Source organism: Tauraco erythrolophus, chromosome 2 (assembly GCF_009769465.1).
Source record: "Tauraco erythrolophus isolate bTauEry1 chromosome 2, bTauEry1.pri, whole genome shotgun sequence".
Taxonomy (NCBI): domain Eukaryota; kingdom Metazoa; phylum Chordata; class Aves; order Musophagiformes; family Musophagidae; genus Tauraco; species Tauraco erythrolophus.
The window spans coordinates 24,263,089-24,276,206 of record NC_141466.1 but is presented as its reverse complement, the minus strand read 5'-3'; the positions used below and the strand labels follow the sequence as shown (position 1 = coordinate 24,276,206).

The 13,118-nt window shown below is 33.7% G+C and overlaps 1 protein-coding gene across 1 annotated transcript in view; it reads left to right on the top strand.

Moving 5' to 3' along the window:
* Nucleotides 1–13,118, top strand: part of GRIK2 (glutamate ionotropic receptor kainate type subunit 2) — a 352,290-nt gene that overhangs the window by 267,033 nt on the left and 72,139 nt on the right. Inside the window, 1 exon segment of the mRNA XM_086631971.1 lies at nt 432–638. Within this exon segment, the coding sequence (XP_086488097.1) occupies nt 432–638 (207 nt within the window).

Below are 13,118 nucleotides of genomic sequence, written 5' to 3'. Positions count from 1 at the left end.
AAAACCTAATACTTAAAGCATTTGATTGATGTTTGGGGTTTTATTTTTTTTTTTAATTACCAAAGCACAGTTTCTGCATTTTAAGAGCCTTACAATGTCCATCCAAACAATGCATTTTATGTTAATGTATAACAGACTTTTTAAAAGAGCACATTTAAATTTAGTGCTTATATATTCCTTGAAAATATGTCTACAGTGTTCACAGTATCATTTTTTTCAAATAAAAATAAGAAAGAGGTTCTTCTGACTAACTTCAGTTTGAAGATAAGTAAAGACTTTAGACAGACATATCCAAAAGCTAAAAGAATCCTACTTTTCACTTTAGTTCTTTGTACAGGGAGTAGTATCACAACAGTGTACTACTGTAAGGTAAACAGAAAAGAAGCGTGTGTGGGCACTCATTATCCATTTTGTCTTTTTAATTTTTACAGGAAGAGCCATATGTTATGTTCAAGAAGTCTGACAAACCCTTGTATGGAAATGATCGGTTTGAAGGTTATTGCATTGACCTCCTCAGGGAGCTGTCTACTATCCTTGGATTTTCCTATGAGATTAGACTGGTGGAGGATGGAAAATATGGAGCCCAGGAAGATGCCAGCGGACAGTGGAATGGAATGGTTCGTGAACTAATCGATCATGTAAGTTAACTTTTGGAAGCTTTGTGCTATCCATCTAGATTTCAATTCAACCTCTACAAATTGTAAAACTTTTATGATAATGTCATTTGAATAGTACTGTTTCAGAAAATGCAGATGCTTAAAGAAGTAATGCAAGTAGATTCACATCAATGGTTTCTATAATGTAGAATTTGTTTGTTAAACGAAGACTATTCTGCATCACTCTTTTACCTATAGGCAGTGTTTGTTTCTGAGAAACTGGTTTAGCTCTTCTGTGGCATATGCCTAAGTCAAAATATGAAATAGATAGTATTCAGAATTTATTTCTGAGAACAAATACATGGGGTTTTTTTTCGACAAAACATATGTCTTCATTAATCAATAGAAGTCAGGCTCCTTCTGATAGTGAATCTGAGACTTTGTCTTAGAGTAATTTCTGTGTATATAGTATGAACACATACATTATTTGACATACACAAAGAACAAGAGCATCTTTCTTGAAACATTAAAAATAAAGTGCAAGCAGTAAGACAAAAATACCTAATATACTGAAGCAGGAAAGTAATTCAATGTATGTCAAAACAGATACCATTACCTTTACTTGTAAATGAGTAAGATAGACATTACTTCATGTCCTTCAAAGCATGCTTTCCCGGTTGGTCATGCCACTTGAATACAGTCTCTTAGAAACATATTAGTCAATTAGTAAATTACATCATTGTCCCTTTTTGCATTTATTTGAGTGAATTGCTCAATATAGAGACATTTGATCAAAGAATGAGATAAAACATATTTTGCACATCACTCATTTAAAATGGGAGGAAGGGGACTCATAGATAATTCAAGTGAAACCTCTTAATGATGACAGAAACTGCAAGAATAACTTGAAGAAAAATATTCGCTAGTCTTGTTTCAATTTGCTTTTAGATTTCAGCAGACGGGCAGAAAAAGTGCTAATCATAATATTCATATTTACTAGAAGGGTTGTTATCTTTGTGTTTTTCTAGTAAATAATAATCTGGTATTGTTGTTGCAACACATGTTGATTATGCCTAGCTTCACACTTCTAAGAAGAATGCGTGGGAGTGTTATATTTATATTATCTTTAAATGTGCTTATGTATTACACCTAGTATACATAGAAAGCAAACCTATTTAGCTAAACTCTCTGTCTGTCTCTATATATGCGTATTTTCACACATGTATACATGCATAGGAATGTATAACTTTTAGATTTGATGTTTGTTAGGTAGTATAATCATGTGAAACTAATTCTGCAAGACTGGGATGAATATTGTGAAAGTATTTCTTATATAAGTCTTTAGAAGCAAAGAAAAATCACATTTTGGTATGCTTATATTTTTCTGCCCTAAAGCATCCTTGAACAAGCACTAGAATGGTCTCCTAAGCTTTTTGTTAAGATAATCTTAAAATGAAATGCATTTGAAGAAGTTGCAGCAGTAAAGTATGTGAAACAGGAGCTTTTCAAATCCTTTCCTCTTAATAACACGAAATGGAACACACGTTCTTTTTTCCCAAAGGTAACATATAGCTACACTTAGATTAAAATTTATTTTGGCTTTTGAAATTATGTTTACTTAGGAGTCAAAAAAGTTTAGATATTATGCTTAGTGCATCATGGAAGATGTAGTCTAATTTCTTAACCTGGATCATGACTTTTATGAATCTCTCTCAAATTGTCCATTTTTCAAATTTTCATTTAAAATTTTATCTGGTTTTATCTAGTCTTGTTTTATAATCTATTTGAATACATGCAATTTATTTATGATTCTGTGCCCTTTATTAGCATGCATGTTATTGGTATATTTTACATTTCAGACCTTAAAACTGGTGCACAAGAATTTAGAGAAGAATCCCAGATAGACAGTTGCCACATTTGATGTTTCTCTATGGTTAGTACTTCACTTGGCCCATTAGCTTAGCTTTTCAGTCTTACTTTTCCCTCAGAGAATATTCTTTAAAGTGTCATAGAGATCTTGTTTTTCATAACAACATAATGTAATAAACTCAGGTAATATTTCTTTTGGAAAGGTGAAACGATTCTGTCTACAGTTTTCAACCTGAGTTTCTAATTAAAATAAATAGACTACAGAGTAAAGACAGAGTTCTGAATGTTACCATAGTCCTTAAATTCAGAAAGAAAGGATAGTATAGTATATAACTTTACAAGGGTAGTTAGTAGCATTTATAATTCAAGTATAATATCTATATAGTAAGGAAGATGCACAATTTATATAAAAATTAAAGTATCAAATAAAATCTAATTTTTTTAATAAACTGTTTAAATCTGTGCTTAGTCACTTTACATAATTTCTTGGACTCAAAAGTGTGAGTGAAATGAAGATGTTGTCTGAACTAAAATCAGCATATCATGTCAGTCTCAGGCTTGAAATTCTGCAGCGTGAACAGAGACTGAAGCCTTTACATCAGACTTTGTATGTTTTCGGTCTCCTTTCCCTGAATTTACCTGCATTTCTTCTTTCTTTGACTGTTTTACTCAGTGTTCACTTATGCCATTATTCTGATATTGGTCTCCAAACAATGACTAGTTTCCTTTGGAATAAATGATAAATACTGAACCTGAAAATTGAGTTCAGTGATTCCTTCCCTTTGACAAATGAATGATAATGAATTCTTGCTGGAAAAGGCAGTGGTCTCTGTATCAGCAAATGGAAGAAGAATATTGACTGGGACAGCAAATATAGATGAGATTTCCCTATGAAAACATTTTAAATTGAATTTCTCCAGTTTTAATTTCATTAAATACTTTATCTTTCTCTCTGTTTAATTAAAAACAAGGGTGTCAGATATTTGGGGGAGGTGGAGCTAAAATCCAGATATCTCCATCCTTTACAGATATATTCTTCATAAAGAAGTATTCTTTATACTTGCTGCTCTTCCTTCAACAACTTTATTCAACGATAGATTTATTGAATTGGTTTTGAACTGAATTATAAATTCTGGCGATTACAGACTGTCTAAAAGTTGTTATGACACTGTATTATCTTATATGAGATATATAGTGTGAGTGTGTAAATGTTCCCCTATAGCTAGCAGATAGTGATAGAATAAAAATATATAATTTTGCTTTTTTTCTACTAGACAGTCTACATTACAGCTCCAAAATTACTTCAAAACGTTCTTATCATTCGCTTCTAAAACAGGCAAAAATTACTATTTTATACTTCCCCAGAGATATACATGAAAGCGGAAAAATCCACTGGGAAGTAATTGTTATTATTATATACCATTAAAAATAACCTTATTTTTCATGGGTCTTTGTTTGAATGATTCTTCTACAGCACAAAGCTTATGCATTACAAATAGACTTCAAGGCTTGCACATCTTTTATGAATCAGAAATAATTACAGAAAAGGTCCAATTTTTAGATCATGACTGTTCTTTTATTATATGTGAGGATTAAATGGGAACTTTTCTTCGTATTTGAGAACAGTAGGATTTTCAGCTTGGAGGAAGTTAAGAGTTATGCAGTTGGGCAATTGGAAAGCACTGCTTAATTTGAAGTATCTTGAAACATAGCTTTGTGTTTTCCTTTAGTATCTTTTGAAATTTAAAAAATAAATATCTTACTATTAAATGCTTACATACAAAATGCTTACATTTATAAAAGTAGTAGTGGCCTTTTACACTCTCAATAACAGGATAGTTTCAGATGTTTATATAACTAGTTTAAAATGTTTCTGGAGACATCTTCCTCCAGTAACTTGGTAATTTTCTTTTTTGTTTTTCTTTTCTAATTTAAGATCCTTATGTTCTTGAAGGACTAGAGCTGAGCACTTTATATTGCTGTGTAGAAATGGAAAAAGATTCCAATAAACAACTATATAGATTTCGAGTTGGTTCCTTCTTGAGACAAAGAAAAATCTATATAAGAAAAGGAATTTAAGTTTCTTCCATCCTTTTCCTCTCATTTTCAAATGCAGTTTCATCACATTGTTTGGACACTCTCTCTTTTCTTCATACTTACAGCAAATCCTGTCATATAGAGCCTCATAAGGAAAAGCTAAGGAGTTTCTTTTGCCTCTTCTCAAGGATAGATACAGTCTTCCTCCTTGTAACTTTCATGCGAAAGGTCTGACATTTGAGATTTTCAATAAAATGCAGTACAGTTTAGCCACGCCTCTTTCATTGATCAAAATCTCAGAAAATTTGACAGCAGTAGAGAGTTAGAGACTTATTAGGAGAAAGAAAGATCAAGCATACTGTCTTATTGCACCAATATTATATATGCTGGACAATAAAACCTGTGGTCTGTCAGTGTTCTTCAGAGTACCGTTATCTGCTTCATGGCTACCTCATTGTATTAGTGAAAACACTGGTCTGATGCTGACATTTTCAAAGCTGTGTATAACAAAACTCCTACTGATTCTTCTTTCAAATGGTGTTCCTAAATTAACATACTGACACTTGCTCATATACTATCACTTATTGAACATTATTATTAGTCTGTTTTCAAAATATTTCTTCATAGAGGATCACTGGATTGTAACATCTTCATTTAATCGTAATATTTTTTATCAAATAGAATACTACATCACCTCCTCCTCCTTTCTATATTTCTCAGATAACTTAGGGTTTTTTTGCAAGAATCTCTAGGTTTTTGCTAAGGGCTTCTGTGCTAGTCATCATCATCAGGCTTAAAAAGTAAGAATGTTTTGCAGAGCAGTCTAATTAGTAAAACAGAGTTTAAAACATGTTTTATTTTACTTAATTAGGAAAATTCAGAACTTTGGGACAGTGGTTTATCTCTTTTCCTTTGTGATCAATATTTGTGACTGCAAACTGTCACTGATATCATGATTCTTTGACAATATTGTAGATGTCATAGTTTAAACAGATATGTCAACCAAGTAAGCATGAGGGGGAAAAAAAAAGACCTGAAATATTAGACAAGTGAAGATTCAAAAACAGAAGGTTCTTCAGAGAATGCCTTTATATATGACAACATTTGAGTGCACTGCTAATGAAAAATTAAACTGGTGCTGATAGAAAAATAGTGAACTAGTTCGTAAGATCTTAGTTGGGATTTGCAAGGTTTCAAACTATTTAGGCCTTAAGTTTAGAATATTATCCTATTTAAAATATTTATTCCAATAACATTAACAGCCATAAAATTACAAATTTAAATCCAGAAATGGTTATTTCTTCTTCTTTAACACATTTTCCATTCTTTCATAATATAGATTATCCACATGATCGCATAATGTTATATCAGAAAATAAAAATACATTGGAACATATCATAATGCAGAAGTGATTCTAACTAATATTTCTGCAAAAATCTAACCTTTTTCCCTGACCTATCTTTCTCCATCTAAGCCTGCATCAGACTTCTCTTAATGTTCATCTTGGCTATCACACTGTCAAATTCAGTTGAACATCACCAAAGTTTATCTCGTTATTTTTTACTTGTCTTTTTTATTCCTTCATTCTTGTCACTGTTCCTAACACCAAAATTCTCATAAAAGTTCAAGAATATAAGGGAGTCATTTTAGATGTCTTCCCTTTCCATAGTAACTGTGTTCACATCTTGCCAAGTCTTCTATAAATCTTGAAAAATCAACTATTTTTTTTGTCTTTTCTTGCCCATACAGTAAAATAGCTCTCAGGCCAGACTTTTGTATGTTTGCCTGCAGCACTGACCATGTTTCTGTCTTCAAAAGAAGTTTATGAATCTATTTCGTGAGCTCCATGTTCCTCATTGGTTTGACCTGACATTTTATATGCGTGCTCTTATTGTGCTGCATCAGTGCTGTTGTAAATGCTTTATTTCCGTATCACTATTCCTGTTTGAATCATGAGAGAGTATCATTAAAAGTCATTGATACTCTATTTTTGTGTTCTGCAGAAACTTAGTAACAATTTTTCACATTTCAACAAAGAATATGAGTCTGAAATTAATCCTAAAATAATTTTTTTTTTGTTTCCCAGTTAAGAGAATTTACTGACTGTAACTGTTGTTATCAATGCCATTCATTTTTTTCATTAGAAATTCTTTTGGCAGGTATTGTTCAATTAATTAATGATAAATGAATTTCTCTTTGAAATTTATTGCTCAGGTTTTGGTACTCTACAGAGGAAGGGAAACAAAATCTATTCAACATTTTAATTCAAAGAAGTGACGATAAAATTAGAACTTTAGGATCAGATGTTGAGTTTAGGATCAGATGTTGACTCTCAGTCAATTTAGAGTCTTAGCAGTTTTCCTTTTAAAAACTTGGGTAAAGACTTGTTGTCATGGAACTTTTTTACTTCAATAACATAAAAGAATTCTAGGACACAAGTGGGTTTTTTTATCAGCTATTTTAGGAATAATTATTCCCTTGCTATTATGTCATGTCAACAGTGAGATACCAGGCAATGATATGCATATTTTACTTTTTTCTCTGCTTAAGTAAACAAGCAAAAGACTTTTGTCAGAGGGAAAAAATATTAATTTGCTTTCTATACTATTCTCTCTATCATAGTTCTCCATACTTGGGGTATTATTTTTAAGCTTCTTGGAACAGATACTGCTACAGTATATTAAAATACATTGTAACATGTCAAGCATTGCAAAATAATTGTTGAGTCTATTGTTAATACTTTTTTTGTCTGAAAAAGAATCATCTTCAAATTAAGGTATCTTTCCACCAAACGCAAAATGAGTGTGCATCTTTTGTGAAAGTATGACATACATTTACTTGTGAAAAAAAAAAAAAAGCAAAGGAAAACAAAAAAACCTTAAACTCAAAGAAACTCAGAACACTGCTTAATTTGCTTTGCTTTCTGTTTTTCACAAAGATACTTATTTGCATTCTTAGAAGGGAGAACTGAGTGCATGTAATTGCAGTATTTTATTTGGTAACACTTTAAAGATTAATTCTTCAAGTTCGACTTTACAAAAAATGTGTTTCTGCATTCTTGAGATGGTAAAGCTTTCTGTATTACAAGTGTTTAGTTTTTTAGTATTTCTTGTTTTTGAAGGACTTTTCATTCTTTAACTCTACTAGCTATAGAAAACCTAAGTACAATTCAATATGTGAACCAGTGTAAGAAAGCGATCTTTCTGTTTTTACAAGTAAATTGTATATTGAAATTTTCAATTGATTATGAAGCATAAGAAAAATATTGCTATTCTATATTCCTTTAAAATGAAGCTGTGTTGAGCACATTAAATATACTTCCTGCACCCACCCACCCCCCCCGCTACCCCCCCAGTACTATTATTCTACAGCCCTGGTAACCCTGGACAGATTTTCTTTATTCAGAGAAGTGATATCTTTGACTTGTGTCCTTTAACATATCAAATAGATACAATTTTGATGACCATCTTCTGCGCATGTCAAATTATTTGCTGAGATAATTAACATTATGGCAATCTTGTTAATTTTGACTCATTTTAAAGAAATAGGTTTATCTGTGAAAAGCATGGAATTTGAGAGGGTAAACGATGTAGTATTATGAAATAAGCGCAGTTCATGTGTAATAGTTGTGAAAGGTAATTTTTGACAATGCCTTGCTTTGCATAGACAAGGTACTAATAATTGCAGACAATATCAAAGAAGAAGGTGGATTTTAATGAACTCCTTTTTTTCAGATGTATTTTTAGAACCTACTTGACATCTTACATCAGGCCTCATAACATCAATTTAATCTTGAGTACAGTTCCACAGATTAGAATGTTGAACCTCAGAGGGGAAGACAGGCTACAAGAGACTAAGTTCAGGATTAAAATGCCTAAATGAATCTTTTAGTAAAAGGTTCCTGTTGCAGCACTAGCTATCTAGGCTTCTATTTTAACCAGTAGAGACCTAGTGAAAGCAATTTTGTCAGAACCAAGAGATAAATTTGATTTATCTTCTAAAGCTGTATCCTGTGGAGTAATTCAGGTTAAATGCTCCATGATCTCAAGCACGTCTGCATGAAGCAGCAGATATGACAGAGTACATCCATCCTATTGTAGAGCAACACATTTGAGGACAGGTTGGCTATCCAAGGTATCTCTTACTCACTAGCCATACTCAGGAAAAATAAACATTTTTCTAGAACTTGGTTAGCTGAATTGCTCTTTAGACACCATCATCAGTATTGATTAGACCTTCACTGATTGTGATGGGAGCTTAAACTGCTATGGATTAAGCCAGTAGCCCGTGCATACATATTTGGTGCCACTTAGGCTTCCTTAACCTGTCCAAGATACCTACATAGCACTGGCAAATCTAAGACCTGTGGGTTACCTTTTCATTGATGGAACAGCATCTAGAGACATGGGGATACCTTAGAGCATGTCACAAACTCTAGACCAATTCAGAAAAGGAGCTGAAATAAGAGCCCAGGTGTCTGCCTTTTGGTGTTAGTTCATACTTAGGTCTTGCTTGAAGCAATTGTGAGGTTACAATTTGTCTTCACAAAATTATATTTGTACCACACTTGCTACAGTAGTCAAGTGTTCTTTTTTTTTTAATTACTGTGAATAAATGTGAATAGATAAATTCCTCTGTCAATAAAGTATATTAAGACTTTTCTGAATGCTTATCATTGTTTATGTGAGGAAACATAGTTGTTTTCTCATAGAATGATGTTATTTTCCAATTATTAGTTTTCATTTTCCCTGTCACATATTACTTTTGTATTAGGAGCTGGAAAAAATAAGGATTACCATGAGAAACAGTAATGTAAAAGACATCTGTCTGAGAAGGTTTATCCATCAAGAAAAAAAATACTAATTTTGGTAGCAGTGCCTGCATAACAAGGGTTGTTGTCTGGGGTTTCTTTTGCGTTCCTAATTTTTCTGTATCTTTAAATAGGTCATTTAAACTGTCTGGATAAAACTTGTCTTTCATCTGGTTGATTAAATGTTTTTGTTATTAGGCTAATAGCATAAGATAAATTAATTGTCTTGCTTCTTATTTTCTTGTTTCTTCTATTTTTAGTTGAGGAGTCACCACATCTATTCATCATAAAAAAGACAAAAACACCCAACTTGCATATACTTGCATATACTTCTGTGTCACATCCAAAAATAATTCAAAAAATTATATCTGTTCATGGGACAGTTTACTTGATGCATAATATTACTCATCAACACAAATTATATTCGCAAACAAAAAGCTATTTTTCATTTCTTATGACAAGGAATGTTCAGGCTATTCAGGCCAAGAGAAATATGTAACAAAGAGGAGAGAGAATGTAAGTACTGCTGTTTGAGGTGGCGAAGATAAGTGTTACACAGATCTTTAATGAATAGTAGGAAGGAGTGAGTGATCATAAGAATGTGGTATATAATGTAACAGGCTTATAAGCTTACATCAAGAGAATTCCAGGGGGACTCGGAACCACTTCCCTTCTAGTGGGACTCAAACCCACTAGTGCGTCTCTGTTTCTGATGGGACTCAAACTCACACTTGTGTCTTGGGAATCCACTGCTGACTGAGGAGACACAGGGTCAAAGTATAGAATTCCAAAGGATTTTTTTTAGGCAATGCACATGCAGTCCCCCAGTCTCATGCTTGGGGACTGCTATTGAGGAAGACAGGTTTTATATATGTTACAAAACGGTTGTGTAGAATAATCAAATCACTTATGTTAAGGGGAAGGGTAATCAGTTGCCATTGTTTGTGTAATAAGTGTGTGCTTATCAAATGCAGGATCTGTGTGTGCTTGTCCCCTGCAAGTGATTAGTGGTGTGTGTTAATCTTCATTGCTCTAAACCTCTGCACGTGGAGAGGTTTTGTACTGGATTCTAGTCAGTTGCTGTTCTGAGAACCCTGAGTTCATCACTAGGTTTTGGTTACAATACTCTTCCATTGTCTGAGAGTCTTTGTTTGCAACCTGCTGATGTTGGTTCTTAACACTTTGCATCTACATTTTTGAAATGAAAGTGGAAAGTGTTCAGGACTCCTTCAGAGAAAGGGTTTCAAGGTCTAGAAGTAAGACTAAAGAAAACTCGTTTTAGAAACTTGGATTTTTAGGTAAAACATCATCTAAATAAATTGTGTTTCTGGGAAATATTTTAATGTTATGTTCTTAATACATCTCAGTATACAAGATGTAATAACATATACTAAATTCTGAGCATCCACAAACCACTCCTTCGGTTTCAGTTTGAATGAATATAATCAAGAGGAAGATAAATTATCAGCTCAGCAGAAGCTGTAACATTTTACCTGTCTTTGAATGGGTTTCACCTGCAGAATCCATAAATCTATCTTGATTTTGGAGTTTCCAAGTCTTTACACATTATAGATTTAATTACAAAAAGCCCTGCTCAGCTATAAAGCTTTCACACTTTTTATAATAATTACTCATTTCCTTGAAAAAGTTTACTTTTACATGGAGCAGTTTTGCATTAGAAAAGTGGAACTCAAATTGTCATTTCATGCATAATGTATGATACTTACAGAGGAGTCTAAGCTCCTCTCTAAGTAAAAAATTTAGGCTACGTTTTTGACAAGCTATGAGACTTGGTTACATTTCTTTCAAACCTTAGGTTTAAGCTAGCATCTGCAACTGAATCTAAGGAGTCACATGATGAAAATTTTAATCATGCTTAAGTTTTTCTATATATAACATAAATTTAAACTCTGATCCTTTAGGTAGATGACATTTAGAGGGATAGCATTCCATAAACTACATAGTGTTTTGACAAGTTATGGTGTATGTTGTTATGGTATAGTTATGATATAGTTGTTGCTTGAACCAGCAACTTTGGTGAATACAGATGGTAAGCTGAATGCCTACTGATTTCTGCTGAAAGATTTTTTAATTTATTTTCTGATAACTTGACGTTTTATTTTACTTTTACCTACTTAAAAAAGAAGACACGATTGTCTTCTCTACTCTCTGTATATGTTTAAAATACTACTGGTTTGCATTTCAGTTCTCTTGTCCTTATTGGCTTGTATTTTCAGCTGTTTTGTTTATAATTTCTCTTTCTTGGTTTATCTGTTTAACCATTTAAAGGCCATGTGTTCTGATGGTGTTTTTATTTCTTAGCGTACATTTATTTATCTTGCAAATTAAGTGTTACTGTTCCATGCTGAACCATTCTTCTCTGAATTCCAGTAATCATTATTAGTTACATTTCTTGTTATGTTGGCAATTTTGCAACACAACCCTCTCTTGAAACAAAGCTACTAATTCACTTTATTTAGTATTTAAAAATAGTATCCCAACTACTTCCAGTTATTCTGTGTCACGATAAATTATCCGTAACTCTATAACTATTAAGTGTCTGTAATGTGATTTTTGTGTTCACTGTTTTAAATATTAGTATTATCTTCCAGTTGTTACTGTTTGCATGATTTTTTTTTGTCATTAAAGTAGATTTCATTTCTGTGTGAAATCTGTCCTGGGGTCTGTAGGATAATTTATTATGATAATTTGAGATATGCCATAAAATATCAATTGTACTTTTTGTGTCTTTCAGTTTAGTTGCTATTTCATTAATCCACAACTTGAAGTGCTGTGACCTTTTGTTTCCAATGCCATTTGTCACAAGCTGAATCGTCATCAGCAGGTGTCTCCCTGACAAGCAACTGTGTCTCTTTTGTTGCTTGAATATATTGAACTGAATATATTCCTAGAGTTACAGAACCTCTGTGCAAATTCTTATCTTGCTTGTCTGAATTTTTCGATGTAATTCGCTTAAATATGCTGTACTATGCATCTACTGTTTCTTTTTTTTTTTTAATGTTTGCTTTAAGGTGAAAGATCAAAGAGATGGTCTTCTTCATGACCATAGAATTATTAGCAACTACGACTTTAATTTTAACTTCATTGCCAGTGAAGTGCATCATAGCTGTCGTGGTTTTTGGACTGAGGGTTGAGACAAGAACCGAGAGGGAGCACCCACCAACCATGGTCCCGGGCAAAACATGACTCAGGCTTTCTTCTTAAAACAAAACAATTTATTAACAGTTACTTAACAAGAGACACAAGGGAACGAAACCGGTTACTTGAGAGGAGAAAGAGAAAACAAGGCCAGATCTTAAAACAACACCTCCCCACCCCCTATTTCCTTTCGTTCCTGGCTCTACCTCCTCCCCCGGCGGCGCAGGGGGACAGGGAATGGGGGAGTGCAGGTCAGTTCATCCATGTTGTTCACTGCCGCTCCTTTCTTAAAGGAGGAGGAGTCCTTACACCATTTTTCCCTTGCTTCGGTGGATCCCCTACTCACGAGGAAAAAAAAGTCCCCAAACTTTTCCAACGTGAGTCCTGCCCGCAGGATTGCAATCCTTCCCCATGGATTGCACCAGTTCAGGCTTTACCAGTCTCAGCCTCTTAGGGAGCTGCTGCCGCTCGCGTCGGCGTGGGTCGTGCCACGGACTCCAGATGCCTCCACGACCTCGTCGTGCATTCCATGCCCATTATTAACAGTACCTTGTCGTGCATCCCCTGCTCCACGACCTCTCCTGGGCTCAGGCATCTCTTCCCCGACGTGGGTTTCTCCATGGGCCACGAGTGGGTCTCTGCTCCGC